The sequence below is a fragment of the Sinohyriopsis cumingii genome, chromosome 10 (genome assembly GCF_028554795.1).
Source record: "Sinohyriopsis cumingii isolate HCF-2022 chromosome 10, ASM2855479v2, whole genome shotgun sequence".
Taxonomy (NCBI): domain Eukaryota; kingdom Metazoa; phylum Mollusca; class Bivalvia; order Unionida; family Unionidae; genus Sinohyriopsis; species Sinohyriopsis cumingii.
In genome coordinates, this window is record NC_142970.1 from 86470241 (window position 1) to 86495581 (window position 25341).

Here is a 25341-nt window from a genome sequence, read left to right on the forward strand (position 1 = left end):
TTCTGAGATATTGGATTTTCCTAGCATATATATATATATATATATATATATATATATATATATATATATATATATATATATATATGATAACTCACTGCAGTGGACTGCTATATTTGTTCACTCCATCTTCAGGAACTACTAAATTGATAAGGGACTAGAGAACACCAACAGTGAACAAGTCAAAATTAAGTCCTCATTAGATTTTGTTTTTGTACTTATTGACACGTTTTTATTGCTGGTGTTTTGTTTTTGTATTTAATTGCCAAAGAAAGCTTCATCCTGTCCTGCTTCTTTTCAGATTTCAATGTTAAAACTCGGTGTCTCGGCAATATAACCCATGATGAAGGTAATCTATATTTAATTTTAGAACAAAGCGAATAACACTTCGATAACCACGTGTGGTTACTTTACGTTTCATATTTATTGTTTTTTTTTTTAAATTGGTAGGTTGTTATTGCGTGGACATTAATTAATTGATGCTAATCGTAAGGGGAAATCTTTTCGAGCAGGAATGAAAACCACAACTGAGCATAACAGTCAAAAACGTGTATTATCTTAAAACATCTACTTTAATCTAGTATTAACTTAGTCAATAATTTAAGGCATAGTATAAAAACAAAATGTGTTTTTTTCTGAGATAGTAGTAAATATTTTTAATCTCGTTGGTGTGTTTGGTACACGAATACATTCTCTGTGGAAGGTTGATACAAGGTTAATGAATTTCAGTAATATAGCTTGATACACTAGGACGATTGAAATATCAAGGCGCTAAAAATGGACATAGAGCCCTTCTCTGGAACATCAGATGTGTCAGTTAGGTTCAAGATTAGTTTCAGGGGTAACATATCGCTCATCTATGGTCAAGTCAATTTACGACAGATTGATTTTTTTATATTAAATCTAATAAATATATATTTCTAATGAAAGGTTAAATTTGATTTAGATTTATAAAATCCTGGATAAGAAGAATATGCACTCATGCTGATCAAAAAGCACTACAGAGTAGATATCAGGGTCACAGAATAGATCAAAAAAGCACTACAGAGTAGATATCAGGGTCACGTAATAGATGACCGCCTTTCTCGATGTGCAGCACAGTGGAATTTGCAAAACACTCCTGGACGGCAAGCTGAAATTGGAAGAAAGCAAAAATAGTTATTAAGGTTGACGTTACAAGGAGAGCCTACCAGATATATGAATGATGCGAGGAGATCAATGGACAACTATAGTAGGTTATTTCAATGCATGAATACTGTGTGAATAAAACAGAACGCATGTATAGTTTGATTTGCAATAGTCTTGCCTAATTCTAAAAGTATGTGTATGTGCATAGTAGGCAATTTTTGAAGACGTTTCAGTCATGGATTACATCAAGGACAAAATGACATTGGGCACCCTGCACAGAAAACAGCTATTAAAGATGACATTAAATCATATGTAGTAGAAATGCTGATAAATAAGGAACTGATCATATTTGTAATGATGCTTGAGTATATTATTGCGTTTGAAACGATATTGCTACCTATGCCGAAGGAAATATTTGCATTGTGTTATTTACACTAATATCCATCATTAACAGTCGTATTATATAGCTGTATTAGATTTCGAACAGATCGCATTATAATTTGTGCGTCATCCATATACTGAAATCTAGCACCATGTCTTAAAACTGATTTTATGAACTTTATTTTGAATATTTTTCCCTAAAACTGAATAACACTGCAAAAGATTGTACTACAAGAGATTGATGGAATATTTGCTTGGATGGTCAGGCGGTAGACTGAAAACACTAGATATCACTAATGCAGCTGAATTAAATATTATATACAGTTCAAAATCTTTATAAATTCAATTATTAGGACTATTTTTGGAATTTTGAGCACATGATGAAAACGCCTTTGTCAGTTATCAAATTGGTCTTTACGGCAGGATATTAAGTAATTAAAGAAAGCATCTGATACACAAATGGAAAGAATAGGTTAATTTTACAACTCTAAGAAGGTTCGAAAAGTGTTTTAAACTGTAGAAATCCAATATCAGTTATACACTATAATAATAGTTAACAATTATAATGCACATAATATAGGCAATGCTAGAAATTTTCACTTTATTATAGTATCGAATTAAAGTAATGTCTCCATCATTCATAAATGTATACAGTGTATGTATTTATTGGCATACATAGCGATTTAAAATATATACAGTCTGATCGTAATTAGTGCTACCTTAAATCCGTTGGATAAACATCCAAGGAATATACCGGCCTGTCCACCATTGGAACTAAATGATCCGTGGAAGAACGTTGCTACTGGTGTGTAAAGTGGGAGTTTAGCACAATCATTCATCACCTATTTAGAATGAATAAAAGAAGGAATACAGACATATCTAACTACTTGCATATCTATCTATTTAATAAATCCTCATGTCAATATTCACCAAACGTTCGACATTTATTTTATATAGATAACTAACAGGATGCATTTTGTATGTTGCATAACGGCAACCATTTATTCAGCATGCATGTCACATATCTGACTCTGGTATAGAAACCTTTGATATGCAACAGCGAAACAAAATTACTAGAAAACTGTGTAGAAAGTTGTAGCGCTTGACGCAGTCAAACACCTTTCTTAGCTATTGTCAGCTTTTGTTTCTACAAGGGAGAATACTTTATAAAGTTTCGTGTAGAAGAAATGAAAAAGGAACTATATAAATATAGTTTAGCCTTGAGTCATACGCAGTGCAGAAGAGCCTTTGCGTGCTTGTTGAAGAATTTGTTTATACATTCCGCAGGTCCTTTAGATCTAGATAAAAATACTCTAAAAACGTATTGGCCCCTGTACACGAAGGGTACATGCAACATAACCGTGTTTCTTTGCAAAGATAATTATGTATACATCCAATGGAGCCGTTAAACACGAGTACAGATACATATGTGTATAATAAGCTTGAACTTTAGTCCGTACAAAATTAAAAATGGGCGTTTACATACACTAGGACCTTGCGTCCAATTCTGGGCACCATTCGTGTGACACAATTTAAACAAAAGCGCCTCGGACGCTCTGTGGTCACCTAGGATACAATCTCCAGCAGAAGGGTGTGAGACGACATTCCCGTGGGCAATGTTTGTGATAGTTCCGTATTTGTCGCAGGTTTGAATAGCTATAATGGAAAGATAATACATTTAAAAAAAAATGCTAACTGAATTAAACTCTAAGCTTTATGGATGACTGAATAATATTAATAGAAGCAATAGATCCCATTTAAATGAGAGTAATATATTCAATACATTTTTTTTCCAGAAGCGAATGAATTTATTATTATCATTATTTGTAAGAGCGACATTTGTGACTTAATTTCTTTAATTTTTCTAAGCCTTTCTATGAATCCGTGATTTTTTTTTATCTAATGAGGTTCTTTTGAAGAATTAAAGACGATTATAGTTTAGTCGTTTTATAATTTTACCGAATTACTTAATATATAATTAGGTTACAAGTAAATTGACTTTTAGAGCAATATAGTATCATACGTGTTTGTTTAAATACATATTTAGAAATTAAGTTATGGAAAGCAAATATTATATTTCAGACACGGCAGCCTTTCTCAAATGTAACGAAAGATGCATATTTTGGATAAATACCATATTTTGGCCTAAAGACTTTATCAACTGCAAGAACCTATAATGTGTAAACAGAAGCAAAGGTAATTAAAAACTACATTTTCTCCGAAATTAACTTATTCAGCTTTATGACGTATATCACGTCCAAATTATTTGATGCTATTACTGCACGAATCCTTTTCCTGTATTATATAGTGTTGAATGTTTGCTAAATAGAATCAATTAAAGGTATTCATGGTAAGTTTTAAAATATTTCTCAATTAAAGTCAATAATTAGACGGCTCTTGGTACAAGCCGTATATATTGTGTGGCAATCAAATATATCACATGTGCATGAATAAACTGGCTGAATATACATCTATATATTTATTATACATAGTAGATGATGATACGATATATGTGCGTTTTTAGCATAAAGATGTATACAGCAGAAAAATGATATTGAGATTACAAATACCTATTGCTGGCATAGTTGGTGTAGTATATACCATAGTGGTAACTGTAGTTGGAAGTGACGTAGTAGATACTGCAGTAGTTGTAGGATGCAGTGCCATTTGTACGGGTGTAGCGGAATACACACTGGATACTATTGTATGAAACAAACGATGAAAACAGTAATATGATGGCGCATCGGCTATGCACTAAACATATATATTCTGTTTAAGAACATATTATTGAAATTCACAAATATTCAATAAAAATTTAATTTCTTTTTCGTTTCATCTTTTTAACAAATATTCGCGAATTCTAGTGCAGTATTATATTGATAATGTATATTGTTGTTGAGGTAAATCGAGTCACCCTAAGTAATCTTCGCATAACAAATTGTATGTTCTGCCTTGTGCATTCTACACTTTTCATCATTCACAAAGATTAAGTTATTAAGATATAACCATGAAAGATAAACACACTGGTAGTAATTTGCTCAGCTTGATATTTCTTATTGAATGTAATTTTGTGCGACACATTTTAAATATAAACTTTTAAGTTCGAAATATTGTTGAGTTAGCGAAACATATTTCCTAAATAATATATAGCATTAGCAAAACGATGGCAAACAAAAACAATACCAGTCTCTTTCTCTATCGTTTTATATGTTGTTAGATGTTTTTGCACGACAAAAATAACTTTTTTTCTTGTAGACTGATGATATCAAATGCAGAAACTTATATATATATATATATATATATATATCAGTATAATACTGTTTTAAATAGTCAGCACATGTTGATAATCTTTCATTAATGTCATTTTTTGATAGATTATAATTAACGTATTGTTGGAATAATGACCATAAAGGTGGTATGTAATACAATGGTATTTAGGCAATAGGACGAGAATAAAGATATTAATCTACAGCTGATAACTTACAAAAATGTCGAACTTAAATATATTACAAACCTGGGTTGCAATGAAACTCTGGGTTATAATGGTTGAATGTATCTGAAATATAATGTGTTGTATGAGTATAACATATGTATTACAACCAGCCGAAATTACACATTTTATGCTGGTTCTAAGTTTTAAATTATACAGTTTACATAAGGACAGAACTTATAAATGACTGCATATGAAATTACTAGGTCTTTTATACATATTAAGATGTATACAATAACGAAGACATATTCAGCGTTTGTTCGCAAATCTAAAGAAATATAGACTATTTAATCCACTCTCCTTTACTGAACTATATTTATCTTTTGATAATTCTATGATATACATTATGATAGTTTCAGAAGTTTTATCTTCCCAATAGTGGTGGCTTGCGTCACTTAGGAACAAAAATGGGAATTAACATTGCGCCATATCTTAACATACATTAACCCATTGGGGTCTTAAGGGAAATTAATACTGGACAAACGGAAATTTAAAGTGGAACATTTCATGTGTTGCAAGTGTAAAAATCTACACCGCATTAACTAGATGCAAAGGTACGGGCGTTTATACCAATCACACAAACGTTATATGGCAAGAGAAACTAGGGCTTAAAAAAGAGATGAACTATATACACTCTTTCACACAAGCATTGGAGTGTTTATAGACACACTCACGCAGAAACCTACACTGCACTGTATACCTGAGCTCGTCCATATAACCATATTATCGCACAAGGATAGTAGTGTTCAAAAAGGCACTATACACTCATATAAAACATAATATAATCTCTTACAGGAGTACTGCTATTAGTGTTTAGTTGTAAACTTACACAAAAACATAAAACACAAAATGCACATGCATATAAAGGAATTGGCAAATAAACATTATGTGTCATTCTTAGTGATCCTCTAAACGTCTGTGGGTGGTGTGAATCAGAGAAGAAGGTAATCTTACTACACCTGCTTACTTTTCTCGTCGTGTGTGTAATTTAAAGATTCTTATGGTGAATTAGTATATGTGTTCTACCTAGGAACACACAGTAGTGATGAAATAAAAATAATGGATTCGAGACTTTTACAAATTATGTATCGCAATTAGGTGTCAGCAATAGGCAATCCGCTCTCATGTATATGCAAAGCCCAATTCGACACCGACATAAATGCTCAAAAAAATCCGAACGCACGAAACATAGTTCAAGCAAAGTGTCATCCAATCATAAGACAACGGAAGTTAGATTTAACAGCAGCAAGGAGGCAGACGAACGTTCCTATGATTTAGCTTTTAGGATCAGTTCAAATACGACACTTGCCAAAGAAAAAGCACAATTTATTGAGTTGTTTCTGCCTGGAATAATTAGTAAACAGACTGATAGTACGATGACTACGACTGATTCTTCTTCTGCAGCCAGTATTCTTCTTACAAAGGGAAATGATGAATAGTCTGGGTTCCTCTGTTTCTAAAAGACACACTCTCTCTCTCCATGATCTTTTAAGTATTGGACACTTTGAGATCCAAAGTCCTTGTAAGGACACTTGTAACAAATATCAGTATGTTTCTTTTCTGCCATCGTTCATATCATTGCCATTGTGGACTCTTCTACAGCCAACTATACCTTCTCTTAACAGACAAGGTAAGTATTACAACGTTTTGCTCCTTCTCATAACGTCTGTGGTGTTACCGGAAGTAGACTTTCGAATTATTCCCTAAAAATATCTGAGACAACAAAAATGTGAGTTGAATCGTCTTGTTTCAGAGACTGTAAGTTGATTACATATATTCATTGAAGTGAGAAGCTGCCTTTATATATATATATATATATATATATATATATATATATATATATATATATATATATATATATATATATATATATATATATATATATATATATATATATAATAGACAGAGAGCGTGTTAACCTTTTAAATCAAAATGGAGGAATCAAACTCGTACTGACACGAAATAGTAAGAAACCAACAGACACCGGCGACTTTTGGCGTCGCCTCATGCGTTAAATGATGTGTTGGCATATGCAATTGCCGAGATATCCTAGTTACAACAAGAATTAAAATCGTTCAAGGATATAAACGAATTGAATTTTCAGAAACGGAAAATTGACACTTAATGCGACGCATTCAGATGTATACCGAAAAGCTTTAGACAAGACATATAAACCGATTTTGAAAATATCCAAAACATTTTGGAAAAGGAAAGTAAAACAAGAACGCCACAAAAGGATAGAGAAGTGTTCATATCAAATAAATTTACAATCTACTGCTCAAATATCTAACACAAAAAAGTTATTTTCCCCTTATTAGCATATGTTAAGTAATGAATCATTGAGTCAAACGATTCAATGAACAACTTATTCAATACAAGAAAATCAATAATATGTGAAAAAAGAAGTGAAAAAGAAATAAAACAAAAGGCAACCTAACAACCATTACTACTGCTCTTATTGAGTTTTAAGCAGGTCAGCATCTCTGTCTAATCGAAAATCAGTATAAAAACGATGGTGATTTAATCTGGATCAGCAACTATACAAGGAGTCTACTTCATCATGGATAAACCTTTAGCCAAGATTTAGTGAAAACCTGCTCACGCAGGTTACTAAGGAGTTGTTAATTATAGGCAAACTAAAACGAAATCATAATTAATGAGAAGAAGATTGTGTTGATATAATTCAGGTTGCCGTTGCTAATATGTGATTTTTGTAAATGACTCGTTTTGAGGATCAGCTTAGGTATTTCATCTTGACTTAAAATACGTTCACAGTTACTTCAAATCTCAGATGGCAATTAACAACCACAATGCGTAATTGATATTCAAAAAGAATTACAAAATCTTATTTATTTCAAAAATGCAATTCATCAAACAAAACTAAGGACTTTGATATGATTTATGTAAAACTATTGTACAAAGCAGCTTCTCTCGCAACGCCAGGCACGATATAAACTCTTCAAGTCACTTGACCATCTCGCATTAGGAACATTAGGAAAACAAGTGTCCTTTGACTACGAGTGATGGATCGAAAAGCAGAAACACTGAGCTACAAATTACCAATTTTATTTAGAACAACATGGTGGCAGTCCTATGGATGTTTTCCCAATAGCACATTGTGTTGTTTCACGGCAAGTTCATGCAATGATATCATGAAGCATATTGGTAAGTTACTGCTCAAAGTCTAAACATCAAAGTGGGTCAAATATCCTGAATAAAAATGTTAAGCAACAATTTCATAAAAATGATCCTGACCTTTACGAATCTACAACACCAATTTCCATTTGGCCACCTATATCAGTAGAATTTACATAGATAGTATTGTATTGCTTCAGATTTCGTCGAAACAATTGCAGCTATGTTCAGTAGCAAGAATGGCAATATAAGGAGAAAATATGCAAAGGTGTATATATCGAGAACCAGCATCTTATAATGGATTTGCTTGATATTCTAGGTGGATATATTGCTCATATTCATATCAAATACATTCACAACAATGATCGATTCTATGATCATATTTTTCTGCCTTGAACTGTAAAGAATATATGTATCATTTGTACCAAGAAGTTGCTCTACAACGATGACATGATTTAGGAGATATGATAAAATCATATATTTGTACTGTCCTCAAGAAATAATCATGGAAGCAAGATTAACTGTTTTGATGGTAATATGAAAAGACAAATTGAGGTGTAGTTTCAATTTGAACATAAGTCAGACCTGGACATGTTTGCCATGGCACCGACAATGACGAGGAATGTAGAATCCCAGTATGTCGAATTTCTTGATGCGTGGTTTTTGACTACGTCAGCAAATAGTTGAATAGTAAAAACAGAATGCAAGGAAGATTGCATAGAACTGAATGAAAGTACTTGCACATGAAAATAAAAGTTATGGAAGTTGACAAAACCAATCAAGATTCAGCAGCAGTTTCAGTCAAATTGTCCACGCAATTTTTGTTCACCGAAACATATATGTAATTGAATCGTTGGTGAATAGGCTCTTGGACACTACCTTTACCTGGAAAAATTAGATGACCTACAGAAGAGAAGCCATGAACCCACATATGTTTCCATATAGACAGTCCCATATTTTGTTATGGAAATTTGACTAAATGGGTAATAACCCATACAGCGCATAAACTTAAAGATTATCCAAAGAAGCTCAAGCTTGGGCACAGCTTATAAATGATGGATCGTTTGAAAAATGATGTTGTCGTTTTCTGTTATTTACATAAAAGTTTTTCCAAATGCTCTTTCATCTTATCTCTTTCAGTCATTGTTAAAACATAATTTTCTCCTCTACCTCCGTGCATTTTCCATATTAAGCAAATCTTAGGCCAGTATTTTCCTACATCTTTGACTTATCAGCCATCACCACGCCGCCTTCTAAGATTGCAAGAATAGGTAATGACCTGGTGCACATGCTAAGGGTCAAGAACATCTAATAGAGAAGGTAATGGATACGAAGACCGTTTTTCTCAAGATGATCTGAAAACCTCTTGGAGGACATCGACGTAGAGGGGATTATGAGCTATAAAGACTAATGGAAGGTAAATTAGACCCTACTCGCCGGATACTGAATAGGCTCCACCACTTCTAAGATAGAACCAGCAGTATTAGGAACAGCAACAACACAATGAATACGAAGACGTAGAGTTTATTTAAGTATTTTGTTCCCAAACAGAACACTATAACTGTAAATGTTCATGTCTCATAAAATAGTCGCTTGATAATATAGGCTGTTTGTGTTTAAATGCATTAAGACTCCTTTACCATTGTCAGTTGCTAAAACAAGGTGAATATAATTCATAATAATGATTTATGTTAGGTACGCGCGATATCAGTTCAATTGGTATTTTATGTGCATGATGATATTTTTTCTTCACGTACGTTTTCAAAGCATATTAACCGGCACTTTTGCCATTCTTGTAATTCCTCGTCGATCATGTGCAACACAAAACTGACTAGCGTGCATCGTAAAATTGGCAATTTTATAACTGCTATGAGTTTCTTGGATGGACTGCCAACATTAAAGAACTACAGCTCTTCACTAACTTTGGGCACTTAAAGAGAAGGATACACTCCTTAACATGAGCGAAAGGGGCTTATCGACGAATTAGTAGGATTCGATGTGGTGAAGTTCATGGCTGTGTGAGCAGAGGTGAAATGGTAGCGGAAAAAGAAAAACCCAAACGACCCTTTTGATGCCCAGCCAGATCTCTAAAACATTTTTCCCATATGATAGTTCCGCTTGACCACCCATGTGTTTCATTCATGTTAACTCATGGCGTAATGTTAATTATGGTTGACACCCAAGAGTGTGATATAACTACTCTCATTGATGTTTCACTGACTGTATGATTAACAGGTAAAAATAATAAGTAATCTTGGCTTAATGAGATTTTTTATTCCAACAGACAAGATACCTATATTATAAACCAATACAACAATCACTATTTTCACAGCAACCATAATTCCATTAGTTAGCTCAACACCCTTAACATTTTGCTTTGAAAATTGGAAAGTAATATGTCCATATTGATTTAACCATACTGTCATCGTACGTTTAAAATAAAACAATGTAATTATTGCAATATTATGCATAAATGTTAAATGTTAATGCAAAATATCTGCAGAAAATACGTACATGCAAGGTTCGTGATCAAATTCCTCTGGCAAAAGTAGTGATACCCTGAATGTTGAATTTGACTCAGTGGATTCCATACTGTAAATAAAGATGAAGAACGGAAATAAAATATTACATTAAAAAATAAGTCGGATCGGTTCTATCAATATTAGTATAATTCAACACAATAATACATTATTTTGCTGATTTTTCCTTGCAAACTCGCCGTTTTGTAATGATTTTCTTACTTACAATTCGTAATCCAAGACTTTCATGTAATTTTACAATATTTCTACTGGCTACATTATACAAAAGTAACGAACAGTGTCTGAGAATTAATATTCCTTAAAAGGTGCCGCTTGATGTGGATTGACCTAGATAAATTACGTGCTAAACTGCTTCCATTCGTTAACCCTATGAATGGAATGTTGCGTCATTCCATTAAATTGACATATCGTTTTTTGTCCTCCTAGTTTTCACTTTATTGGTACTCTCATCCGACAGTTCGCCCATTGGCAAATCTCAAAATAGTGTCTTCTTGGTTTTGGATGGTCCATATTTCTGAACTGTCCACTGAGATGTTTTCCGTCGTCATTCCAAACCTTTGAGCAAGTGACATCTATTGCACGTAGAGATTTAGCAACGTTTAAGTATAGGCAATCAATAACACATACATATATAAAGAGAAGTAAGGTATTTAGAGAAGCAACGTCATCATAAAAAATTAAATCACTTTAGTGAAAATCCAGAACGTAGCAGCGTGATATATGTGCTAGTACCATTTCACGCTAATACTTTTGAAGACAAAACCAGCAACACCGACCAACGATCTTCACCGGAGAGAGAAATTCAACTCGTGTGATAGATTTTGGAGATTAGTTACACTTTAGGAAGCCACAAGCGATAAACAGACGGATTGTATGACAGATTCGATGTACAGGGTTCAATTTTAAGATTTAAAGTATTACGTGACACCGAGGAAGAGGCGAAATCCATTAAGTATGTATGGGAAACAATACTAGAGTAATTGAGACCAAAGTTCAGATAATAACAGTTTAAAGTATCCCATCTGGAACGAATAAACTGTGCATTTTATTAATTTTAATACTGAATGTCAGCGAATGACCGGAAGTCACATTTATATCTTTGTAATCGTGCTTGTACCAGATGCATTCATGACAATTTGATTCATCATTGTCCAGAATATTGTGTGTTTCCAGGAAGACGACAAAACGTTTTTCGTGGCTCAGGAGTATGGCTATTTAAGTAGAACATATACTTAATAGTCTAACACAATGATTTGGGCTGAAAACATATTTGTATATGCCTCCTCTTTACGATGTCCCTCAAAATGTGTGTTAGTGGACACAATGAGTACAAGAAAACTCATTTTAGTAATGAAATATATTAACTGTATGTGTTATATAAGTGGGTTGTTGGATGTCAGATTTCTTAGCTTCAAGTGTGGTCATGTCTATTTGCAGCGTGTCATGAGAAATATTTCGAACATTTTCCAAAAACGAAATAATACTTGCACACAGCGTAATAACCGTTAAGTAATAATTAGTATTTGACATATCTTGTTTTGCAATCATTTTTTAGTGCCAACAAATTTGCTTAGAAAAAATATTAAGCTAAAAGTTAGCAAGTTATGTCTTAACGTTTCCAATGTTTCTAATTTGTTTCCTTCCATGATTATATGACATTGGTTTTAGACTTAAGGCACGTTTAGAACAACATGACATATCTCGCATTGGACACAATACCAATTGTTACAAACGTTGTTCGACGATAAAGATAACACTACATATTTAAACATCCATTGAAAATATTTGCCAATGAAATTGCTAAAATGGAGAATACTCGTCTCCTCAGAGACGCATTAGAAGGGTTGCCAATGGAAATTTATCTTTGTCCAGTAATGCCACTTAATTATAAAATAAAAAAGCGGTATAATGCTTAGTCCGTATTCGTTTATTATGTGATCCAATCTCTCTCTCTCTCACATGAGAACTTCCTATACAATTATTTTTATTTATTAGATCATACTTATGTATGTGTCCACATTAATGTACAATTCTAAGATATGCTCTAGTGGAAATGCATACCTGAACTGGCAGGCTTCGCCATACATGCGCATTATTTCGAGTGTATGTCTGGCGCCAACGGTAGACTTTGAAATATTTTACTGCGTTCATTTGATAACTTTCATTACGTGTACTATGTTCATGATAACTAAAGACTATATCCATGTGGCCAGGTCAATCAATATGAAACCATTGCTACAGTACCTAGTATTGCTAGGCCATGTAGTGCAAAGCAAGTGGTTGTTTAGTACGTAATATGAATAGGTCATTTTGCCTACTGAGCGGTACTTAGCTTCCAGTACTCATCACCTTTAGTGCAAAATGTAGATAGGGCAATAAGCGAAGAACACTCCAACCATTGGTATTGTAGCTTAGCCAGTCTGTACGAAACGGCGTATTTTGACGGGTTAGAGGGACACCTGGCTTCAGTCAGTGGTATCTTGCATTTTGTACTGTGACGTAACACAGGGTCATCCTTATTATAATTTAAAGAAGTTCATGTGATGAAGGTAACATTTATTACTTCCTGTGCACTATGCGCGCGATAGAAGCTGAACATACCCACATGTTATTATAAAAGGTCAGTATAAGCGTGATCATGGGAACATTTTTGTTATATATTTTGAAGCCCGCGTCCGTAGATTGTACACCGCTAGTGTTCAAGATGATAATATGAAGTCCTGTATTACTTTACAAGTTTGTAAAGCAATTAAATATGTTTTTGTTTAAAAGTTTGGTAATTGGAATGGAAGCGATGCAACTGCAATTATTTATTGTCCTTTTAACTCCGAATATTTAAATAAAAATGACGAAATTAAAAAAAACAAAAGATTTTAACTCAAAATTAACACGGTGCCCATGTTAAATTACTATATATCCCTTATATAGTATGAACTTATTTAACTTGGAACTCGAGTAAGACCCTAAGGTATTGTTCTCTACTACTAAGATGTAATTAGGCGAATTAATTCAATTTTTAGCTATATACACTTTATATAACGTTTACAACCCTTACGAACTCGTAGTATACACAGAGCCAACACCTGTACATTTCATCAGTTGAAGTTGTTTTGAGTATTCAATGATCCAATCTGGCGGAATGGTCATTCAAATTATAAAAGCAACAAGTTTTAATTATTTTGGTTGACCTGAGTTCTCAATATAAATGCTTTTCTTTTAGGCGTATCCGAGATTACCAATGCTTATGAAAATCAATAGCAAAATAAAGGTAAACAAAAGTTTCTAAGTCAAACCACATTGCAAGCTAATGTTAACATCCATCTTTCCTATATGTATTCGTTCCAAGCAACACAGCTGGTCGCAGCCTGTTGCGTTAACTTGAGTCCAGATACCGGAATTAATAACTCCTTTACATTCGAGCTATAATCATCGACAACAATGATGTTGCACGAAACGTATTACCCATTTTACGCACAACAACAAATTCAAATACACTTAAGATATTGATGAAATGACATGATAGTAAAGTTTTTTAGTCACGAAAGATGTAGATAACCGTTCATACCTGATTTGTCAAGGTTGGGCAAGGAGGTGGATATACCGTTCCTTTTTAATATAAGTGAAATATTTTGAATTTGTGCACGTTTGAACTATTGTTCCAACTCGAAGATTCTGACATTGTCACATATTTATTCAACATAGATACATTTATAATATCCCCACAACAAATGTAGTAACAACAATAACAACAGTAGATGCATGCCCAAGGGATTAATTATTTTCAGAGATCTTATATCGAGCACAGATGAAATTATAAGTGGCATAAACGGCTGTGTTATAAATAACGGTGCTGCTGCTGCTGCTGCTGCTGCTGTTGCTGATGATTAGTGTATGTACTTGCGCATATTGTTTACGTTTTTGGAGATATATATAATAAAATCACATTTTTATACAGTAATTTATAAAAAATATTAGTTAATAAGATTCCAATAATAATATAAGTTTTAAAATATTGAAGTAATACAATGTTATTTCCTATTTCGTATACACACTATGTGCCTGTGTGCCAACCATAAAACGGGAATGTGGGTGTCATTGTAAAGGACAATCATAGTAACCTCACACTGGAAAACATTAACTTTCAAAATGTATCTTGCTTACTACTCAAGTAACGTTCATGCGAATGAAAATAACGACAGAATGTAGGGAAGAGTGTGATAGACATAACACTACCAGGAAAGATCGTGGTGTACTTAATGTGTTTCATGTCTTTGCATTCTTGTTTTGTTGACAATTTTAAATCCCAGTGGGAAAATCGTTTCTAAAAGTTATAAAAAATAAAAGAAATAAAAAGTATAAATAAACCACTTACATGGCAGCACGTTTAACAAAGTTACTCATTAAACATTTTCGGTACGTCCCCAAGGTCATGAATCAGTGACATAGCTTATTTAGATAAATTGATATACTGATATGTTTCAATAAAATAATCATAATAATATAAAATAAAACTTTTTGTTCTTTGCACTGCTGACAAATAAACTAGTATATTAGTTTCCTTGCCGGTGTATCATACAAGGGTTAGATCAGAATACATTGTCCAGAAATAAACTTAAATTGTCGAAAATGAAGAGAACTATTTGGAGAGTGTACATTATATAGGTGGAGATTATATCTCAGATTTGACACTAGTTAGTTAAACAGCAGTTGAATATATGCCTCATGCAGCCACACTGAAATTGATAAAGGAAACATAATCTGGTTCATTCGGTTTATTGATTGTATAGTTTATTGTGAGTGGAATCTATGGGATCCACTTCCCTTGTTCTATATTTAGCAATTATTTATCATGTCTTAGGTTTAATTCTTTTAGTACTGAGCTTGCATATTAATACGTGATATAAATTAAACTGTCAAATGTAAGTGAGTATAAAATGTATTTGCTGTAACATATTGCCAAGGTAACAAATAACGGTATCATTTAGATTATAATCATATATTATGAACGGGATATATGAGATCCCCGTCTCTCGCTCAGTATTTGGCTACCATATGCCATGTCGTAGGTTGGCTATTTTAGTACTGTACATACATATTAGCACAAGTTATAATGTCACTTTCAAATGCATGCGAGAGCATAATTTATTTGTTCAAACGTTTCTCCGAATAAAAGAAAAACGAACACATTGGGAGTATCATGGTATATTCACAGTTCTCGTATATTTTAGAAGCTACCTACTATTGCAATATGATAGCACCTGATAGGTAATCAAGATGTGAATCTATATTCAGAATACTAGATTTTGAACAGTTATATCCAGTGCATTGGTGAATATGTTAGCAAAGATGTTTGTGTGCAAATTTTTCACAGAGGCTAATTCGTACTATTGCTGAGATGCATTTGAAATTTTTTAAAAAAAACCGTTCTGTAGTAAGCATTTACAGCTAAACTAAAAAGTGCCTAATGTATCTCAAAACTGGAGAGAAAAAATATTTTATAGAATATCATCTTACTATGGTGGTGAGTACAGTGTCTTCTGGCATTATATTCCCCGCTGTAATATTCATTGTAAAGTACTGCAATGAAGATTATATATATATATATATATATATATATATATATATATATATATATATATATATATATATATATATATATATATATATATAAGTGCCATTTATACGCATAGATCATAAGTTATCATTCGTTTTAATTGTGAAATCAATATAAATGAAATATAATGTATCCATACTTTTATATGTAAATATAATAAAACACACATTTATATATATCGCATGACCCATCTAATACGTTCAATTCATGTTTTATCAAGTCCCAAGTAATATATATATATATATATATATATATATATATATATATATATATATATATATATATATATATGTGTGTGTGTGTGTGTGTGTGTGTGTGTGTGTCTGTGTGTGTATGTATGCGTGTGTGTTTGTGTGTGTTATTTATATGTTCCTATAGGAGTGGAAAATAACCAGTAAGTATTCAAGTCTTTTATGCATGGTAGAGAGAAACATTCAGCCTCATGTATGAGTAAATTAAATATATATACAGGCATCTCTCACGATCTATATGACAGGTAAATACTATACAGAATAACGAAACAATAACCAGTAACATAGAACACCTACGTTGATAACCATGTCTGCTCTCTTCGTTTACGTCATTGTAGCACATCAGGAAGTTTGCAAATTCAACTGCAGAAAATTCGATTTTGACACGTTACAATTATATAAAGGAAATACACGAATGCAATTGACACACGTAATTTAAATTTTGTTTTGTTTCAAATGTTAATCATATCTTCCAAACAACATCTGCCATTTTACTCTTCAAGTAGTAACATGAAAATAAGCTGCCAGAAACCTGAGAATATTAGACGGGGTACACATTGTAAAACTGGTTAGTATGTTGAGCTTATATTTTTTAGTATAATGGTCTTATTGGAAGTTAAAAATGCCCTCTACTGTGGTAAATTCGTTTTTGAGAAGCCTGTTTTAGGCACGTTTCATGACTTAAAAATAAATTTAAAATCTAAATATTTTAATGTGGAATAGTGAACAAAGTAGTATCGCTGAACCCATGATAATTTGAAAAGATAAATCTAAACGTTCTATAAACTTGAGATATTTGGTAAAGCTAAATCTACCTTCTCGCAAACGTTCAAACAGTTGCAAAGCTAAATATATTTACTCTAACTGACATGAGTTATCCCTAAAAGCTAAATCAAATTTCTGTATTAAACCTGACACTCTTGTAGAGCTAAATATTCTGGCTCTAATATATTAGAGATACTCGGTGGAGCTAAATATAGCTTCTCAGTAACATCCAAGTTATTAAAGTACATCTTCAAAACAAATGATATTGCCGGTAGAGCTAAATCAACCTTACCTTACAAGAATAGCAATTCAATGTATAGGTAGCTTCTGCGTTAGCAATGTTGTAATAGGAACGGTGGAAAAAAGTCACCGCATTAATGCTCAAATATGATTTAAGTGTATGATCTCTTAAATGGCAAGAAAGGATGAAATCAGAAATAATAATAGAAAAACAAGCATTGCATGGCTCATTTAGTACTTACTATTAGGGAATTTTGGCAGTATCACGTGTCCATAGCATTTGCAGTAATCAGGGTTTTGGTATATATACCCAAAGGCAGCTAAAATAAGTAGATATACTATAAGCAAGGCCGATAATAGTAATAACAATACTAATACTACTATTATTATTATTATTATTATTATTATTATTATTAACCCCATTCAATAAGACATAAGAGTAGAATAAGCTGAAACTTATAAACGTAAAGGAATGTTCCCCATGCTATCTGGAATAACATCTTCTGGCTGTCAAGTATATATGACATAATGAGACGACCAAAACGTTCATCATGCGTCCAATAAACTCTGAATATAATGGGTGTGCATAACCTTTAACACAAGTTTGATTATTGTGAATCTACGTTGGTCGCCAACGTATCTTTTAGATATGTTTGGCCATGTTACCCAGTTCATATATTTGGTCAGTATTTAATATTCTATTCAACTATCACTAACTAGCTCTTCTCTAACACACCAATACGTTAATGGGAATTGTTACTGAAATCATTTCTGTAACCTCATCTCTAATGGATTTAAATGACATCATTTTCTTTTGATTTTGACTTCATTGATTGTAGAGGGAATCTTGTGTTTTATGTTTCATAATTATCTTTTGTGCCATAAAACTGGAGGTTTAAAGTAACCACGATAAGTAAAGATGACAGCGATTAGAAACCTTAAAAATAAAAAATCTCTCTCTCTCTTTGGATATATATATATATATATATATACATATATATATATATATATATATATATATATATATATATATATATATATATATATATATATATATATATATATATATATATAGATATATAGATAGATTGATGAATTGATGGATTGATAGTAATAATATTACCACTCAACTGATCGATGAGAAGAACCCTGCACTTTGGTGCTAAGTCTTGATCATGTTGACTTAATGATTCCAGCAGTGGCCAAACTAAAAGAAATGCAAACAAATTACAGGAGGTAGCTGTGTTATTCGCTTTCAACTGAGACAGTAATAACTTTGCATTCGACCGACAATTATTAGAGAATGCGGCATAACTTATATCAGCATCAATCACTTGTGATGAAGTCGTGTCACGAGCGTCACGTACGGTACATTCAGTATCATATTTGGGATATGTATGCATATCAGTCGAAAATACTGTCAACATTGCCATACCCTACGACACTAAAAACAATCAACAATGTTTCAACTATTACTGGTACACATACAATTGTTACTTTTATTTCTGGAACAAAATTGACTCATAAATGACTGAATACCTATTTTGCCCAATAGATTCAAAGTAGTGCAAAATTATTAATAGTGACGGCATCGCACTTTTCTAATATATTTAGATCGTATTATGTATAATATTTATAATATATTTTGACTTGATAAAATATTTGAAAATTGTCCGTTATATTTCAAATTTTAATTTTTATTGTTTACAATTTATGTCAGCAGTCAATTAGTGAAAGCAAAATGTGTTATGTTCTTTATATATGGCAAGTAAAACAGTGTAACTGAGTTATATCCGCGCCTACAATTGTTGAAGAATAATTCAATATTATTATAATTTATAAAATAAGCTGAAAATAATCAAAGAGATATTAAGTTAATATCACTAAAGTAGTTGTAATGATATATGCAAGAATGAGGTATTATAGCAAATATATAATATATTATAATTATTTATTTTATCGACTATGTATTTGCTTATGCTACAGTCAGTATTATGCAGGTAATACTTTTAAATATATAATTTGGGTTATAATAGAGTGAACATAATTGTCATTATAACAAAATCAAATGTACAGAAGAAAACGGGTTCCCTTTCTTAATACATTATATATAAAATATCTAAATTCAAATATTATACATGAAACTCAGTAAAAAATAAAATCAAATTTAGCATGTTCTTTTATTCATATGCAATCTTGATGTATCAGTTTCTAATCCATCACCTTTATTTGCAAATAAGAGAAGCCTCCGTATGAAATATAGAAGCAAACTAATGCATGACATCCAAGCACACCTAACAACTTGCCTACCTCTTACAGCAGAAAATTCGATAAATTCCTGCATTCATTGCTCGAAGAACATGCCACAGCCATCAAGTGCAGCGTATCAATTCAAAAGTTTTCTCCATGGTATAACAGTGTTAGGGACCAGATTCGCACTGTTAAAAGAAACCGCCGTAAAGCTGAAAGGCTTTGGCTTTCCACCAGACTCACTATTCATAAGCAAATATATGAAGTCGCTAAGAAGAACGTCACAAACATAGTCCATTGAGTGATATCAGCAAATCAGCCCACTACAGTACTATGATCATGGAAGTTCCAGCTGCTAAGAGCTCTTCGAAATTACTAGTAAGCCACTGTCAAGGAACAAATGTACACCACTTCCAACTACATTCTTTTTAGGCGACCTTTGTTACCTGTTTACAAATTTCTTCTGTGACAAAGTACAAACCATTAGTGATAAACTTGACAACACAATTTAAATTGACTCTCATCACTATACAGTTGGAATACAGAATTTCAGCAGCAACCATTATAAACATTTGAACCTGTCTCTATGGATTTAATATTTACATTCGTGATGAAGAGTGGACCAAAGTCACGTGAACTTGAACCAATTTCAATATCACTGCTGAATGAGTTCTTAAATCCAGTATTGCCTTCAGTATCTGATGTCATTAATACCACTCTCTCATCTGTGAAATTTCCATCATTTTTCAAAACTGCAATTGTATAGCATCTGCTGAAGAAACCAACACTCGACCATAACGATTTAAAGAACTACCGCCCAGTTTCTTATCTCCCATTCATATAAAAAAATTCTTAGCAAATGTTGTTCTATCCCTGCTTGTATCCCATCTGGATTCAAACAGTCTTCTAGCAATGTACAATCTGCATATCGCCATTGCCACAGTACTGCGACTACTCTTTTAAAAGCTGTTAATGACATTCTCTATGCTTTGGATTGCGGAAAGATTACAATGGTCATCCTCCTTGATTTGTCTGCAGCATTTGATACAACAGACAATGGTATATTACTTCACCGTCTCCAGCATGAATTTGGCATTCATGATACAGTCTTACTGTGGTTCAAGCCCTACTTGGGCAACATAAACAAATTGATTGTGTCTGCAAATGGAGTACACTCCAGACAAGTTAATATATGTTGTGGTGTTGCACAGGTGTCCGTTATTGGACCCGTTATCTTCATTATATACACTCAGCCACTCTCAAGTGTCATGGACCATCATCCGGGGTCTCAACAATTGTATGCTGATGACACCCAAATATACAAATCTAGCCACCCAACTGAAGTTGATACTACCATCCAAGGTGTAGAGAGGTGCATTTCTGACTGGAAATCATGGATGACATGTAACAGACTGGAGATGAATGATGATAAAACTGAGGCCATTCTGATCACAACACAAAACCTTCCCCATTCACATCCTTTACCACAAACAATACAATCAACCTATAACCTTGTGTATTCTGAACAATACTGAGGCATGTTTGGTTTTATATATTTCCGTTGACGTTCCTGACTATGCGGACATAAATCAACGTTGCTAGTTAACTATCATTTCCTTGTTAACGCTGCCAATTCAAATTATTTTTGCGTTTCTATTTAAAATATTCATTACTTTATTTCATTCCCGCAATTTGTCATCCACCTATTTGCTTAGACCCTTTCTTTGAAATTCCACTGATGGCAGTATTTTGTTTCTGGTCTTATTTTCGTTTTCTTTATTTATATTCAATGATTTTCTTAACAAATGAAAAAATTCCAAAATCCCTCAAAATGTATTCGCATACTCTCACGGGCTTTGTCAAGCACATCTCGTTCACCTAAACACACTGTTAATTGCTTAGCAGGCCTAATTCCTTTTGGTCATGGAATGCTACACTTTGGATGCAATACGTTCTATGCAATGCGCAATATGAGTACAGCACTTTGTGCATAATTTCGTTTCTCCAAGTCTTCAAACTAGCTGAATAATCGATGTTAGTTGAACACCTGGTAAATCGAACGGTTTTTTATTATTATTATTATTATTATTATTATTATTGTCATTATTATTATTATTATTATTATCATTATTATTATTATTATTATAATTATTAATACGACATAATTATATGTCTTCTAAAATTCCTATTACCCATGCATTGCAATATGTAAATACAGCCTCACCGTCAGTTGCTCGTAGACACGAGTGATTGTACTTCAATTGCAGGAGAGCTGTAAAGATATACAAAATTAAATTTAACAAAACAATAACGAACATACAAATAAGGTTTGATTGAAAAGGCTGGATGTCTTGTCATGGCCAACAGTTATTTTCAAAGTCAAAAGATGCACTCTCGACGATAATGTTTATAACTCTTTTAATTTGTAATTATTTGACGAACCCATTTAACTTAAAGACAGCAACCAACAAACATCAGCAACACTAATTAAAGCTAAAGAATGAACATAAATGCTAGTGGAATTCTAGTGAAATGGTAGCAGCTTGGTACGACAAAATTTTGTAAAGCTTAATTACCTTTTCACCTGTAAAAAATGAAACCAAGATATAAAATAACACGTAATATATGCGTGAGCATGTCAAATGATAGGATAATACGCTAGACAATTTATTACAGATTAGAGGACTAATTTGCAGAAAAGTGTATTATTTTCTCGTTTCGTTCGTTTGTTTATTGGTTCTTACTCACTCTGATATTCCTGGTATTTAGAGCAGACTTCGTGGTCATTTTGTATGTTACGACTGGACCGACTGTTAAATTGTGTGATTTGTTGCCATAAGTTGCTGACTACTGGATTATGTGTTGAATAGTTGTTTTGGGGTTCGTTTCCATGAATTCCGCCATATCCACTATTTACTCCATAATTAACATTCGGACGATCAGTCACTATGCCATCTGATGGAAGATATGTATTGGATTATTGAACAGGTCTTGGCATATGTGCACTATAAGCATTATATTAAATACACCAAAAGGTAAATTGATGCCGATACAATGAAAGAGTAATTTTTTAAAAATGTTTCTCTACCAGCTACTACTACGAAAAAACCCAACAAAAAACAGTCAAACAAACAAGAAAACCGCATCAAATTCATCATCACCACAACCGGGTATTATTGTTAAATATATTATTAATCATACCGCTAGTACTATACTAAAATGTTACAGCTAATGTTTTGTTTGTTTTGGAATCAATGGGTATAGACACATAACCCTTGCTTACTGCATCATTTACAAACGAGTCAAAATCTTGTATCAATGCAGACAAAACGGTGCTATTAAATAATCCTGCCTTTCTAAATACATACATAGATAAAACAGATGCAATATAAATACATCTTAAATAATTGCATCATTTAAATGGAATACATACAACAGCTATGGATACACCTGTTTTAATTTGAATCTAATTTTATAAATATATGCACAAATATGGCATCGTAGCTAAAGTTGCTGTAGAATATTCACGTCTCTAATTTAAACATACATTTTATATTGCTTCCTTCACCGAATTTGTGAAATTAATCTTCAATATGTTTACCATGTATAATTGTCGCAACTGTTGCTTCTGCAACGTTATTACTAGTATTGCTATTGCTACTAATGTCTTCGGTGATCCATTTATTTATTTGTTATTCCCAATAGGTTCCGAATTTTTCGAATTTCAATGTTTCAAAATAGTACCATAATAATTACTACATTACTTCATCATTTAGCAACAATATTGCTACAACTATTACTTTTATTACTAAATCTGACACTTCCAGTACTATAACTACTGCCGCAATAGCTTTATTGCTGTTAATGTTGGTGTTTGCTATTTTATTTCATACTACTAATTCTACTACTACTACTACTATTACCAACTGCAACACTAAGCCCATCTTTATATTAATTTGTTATACCACAAAAAGAAACAACAAAAATAACAACGATTTTCTTTGGCAGCCCAGTTTGATAGAGATAACTACTACTATCAGACATATATTACGTACCCATCATTGATAATTTATACATTTTTCTGCGAGTTAAGGTTCTTGGTACATGGACAAAATTCATATATCATAGACTCCAAGGCTTTTAGTAACCAAAGCTGTTACACAGCGAAACAAGTGTATTCACAATATTTGATCGTAGACGAGTGAAAGTGATAACTACTGAAGCAGCGTTTATATTTAAGTATTATGGTAATCTAATATGCACCAAGAGACAATGTTATATAATATAGCTTGATACTCACGATACTGACCCTCCCTTGCCGATCCTCGATGTATGTAAATGAATAAGGCCACTACTGAAAAGAGTGCAAATGGTCATGTTGTATCAAACATTGTTTCAATCAGTTAGGTATAGAGACTGCACTAGGGTCTTACGAGAATTGTAAATTATGCTTTAGTGTTTTAATGAATGTTTGTTGTCCTGTGACACATGCCAGTATCAACTTTTACACTCACTCTCGATTTACTGTACAGCCGATAATCCTATTTGCCCGAAAACTGTTTCATTGTCATACAAATGCATTGGATTATATGTGATCTACATGGGCAGTGGTGAAAACACTACAAAAGGTTAAATAGAGAAAGATCGATTTACCTGTACATATAACATTCCTGGCCGTTATCATTTTTTCACTGTTTCCCATCTTCAAACCTATCTGACCTACTACTGTGGCATCACGCACAAGCAGCGCCATTCCTTACAGATAAGCCTCTAATTTTAACCAGGATTGTTATCAATTGAACATTGCATACGAATGCCGAGTAAATGTACACTTTACTTTACTCTTCGTTCTGATAAAAAGTGATCAAATTATTCCATTAAGCTTATTGGTGCGGTAATCTATCAAAATATTGAATTGAATAAATGAACGCAAATTATATTTTCTGCATGAAGTCTCCCTATTGACTGTTCTTTTTATTGTTTTTCTTTTCTGTCAATGTTTTATGTTGGGGACTAGTGTTTCCACTAAGAGAAGAATTGATGCCAATCTAAATGAATATTTGAATATAACCAGTTACATATATCATAAGATTGGCATGCTGAATTCAGTAAGTTGTGTATATGTGTGGTTGCGTGTGTGTCCGTGAGTGTTAGTGTGATTAGGAATTTTAACAGCTTTAACAATGTGTTCAGTCATATCGCTACGATGTGTGAAGTGTGGCAGTTTGTAGTGGTGTTTAGCACTGAGGCATCATGCCACAGACACGTAGCATGATTCCAACCCAGCAACATTATAATGACACCAGGCCGACCATTCTTTACACTACTCTCTTAATGCTGAGCGCCCAGAGAGGCAACTGTTAGTACTATTTATATATGTCTCAGGAATGACTTAGCCTGTCTTCGAAACCCGCAACTTCCCGCATCCGAGGCAGACACTCTAACGAAGATAATTTTTTAGTCATATTGCAGTGAGGCGGCATATTTGTATAACTTTTTTAAAATGTTTAGATAACATTCAAGATTGATTTATTTCCAAAGAAAAATGGT

General features: G+C 32.9%; 1 protein-coding gene across 4 annotated transcripts; it reads right to left on the bottom strand.

The window, feature by feature from the left end:
- Positions 1-539: 539 nt before the first annotated feature.
- On the bottom strand, positions 540-24556 carry LOC149790524 (uncharacterized). Of its 4 annotated transcripts, none has more exons than XM_089971408.1 (14): positions 24445-24556; positions 24101-24145; positions 22540-22746; positions 22016-22063; positions 18665-18748; positions 17784-17861; positions 16834-16899; positions 16186-16248; positions 10646-10723; positions 5021-5062; positions 4077-4205; positions 2993-3162; positions 2226-2348; positions 540-1129 (listed from the first exon to the last, which is right to left on the bottom strand). In XM_089971408.1, the coding sequence occupies exons 1-14, from the start codon at positions 24542-24544 to the stop codon at positions 1028-1030; spliced, it is 1335 nt and encodes a 444-aa protein (XP_089827534.1). In that variant the 5' UTR covers positions 24545-24556; the 3' UTR covers positions 540-1027. The 4 variants fall into 4 exon arrangements, with proteins under 4 accessions (XP_089827534.1, XP_089827536.1, XP_089827533.1 ...); XM_089971410.1 differs by having other exon boundaries at positions 24101-24142; positions 24445-24494; XM_089971407.1 differs by having other exon boundaries at positions 541-1129; positions 24092-24145.
- Between the last annotated feature and the right edge of the window lie 785 nt (positions 24557-25341).

What these genes read in the sequence shown, in the direction of transcription:
- LOC149790524 (XM_089971407.1), bottom strand. Translation starts at nt 24,544, where the DNA reads ATGGCGCTGCTTGTGCGTGATGCCACAGTAGTAGGTCAGATAGGTTTG. An exon ending in TAAATACCAGGAATATCAGA is followed by an intron (nt 22,064 to 22,539) that starts GTGAGTAAGAAC and finishes ATATCTTTACAG; the next exon opens with CTCTCCTGCAATTGAAGTAC. An exon ending in TCTCATCGATCAGTTGAGTG is followed by an intron (nt 17,862 to 18,664) that starts GTAATATTATTA and finishes TACTTATTTTAG; the next exon opens with CTGCCTTTGGGTATATATAC.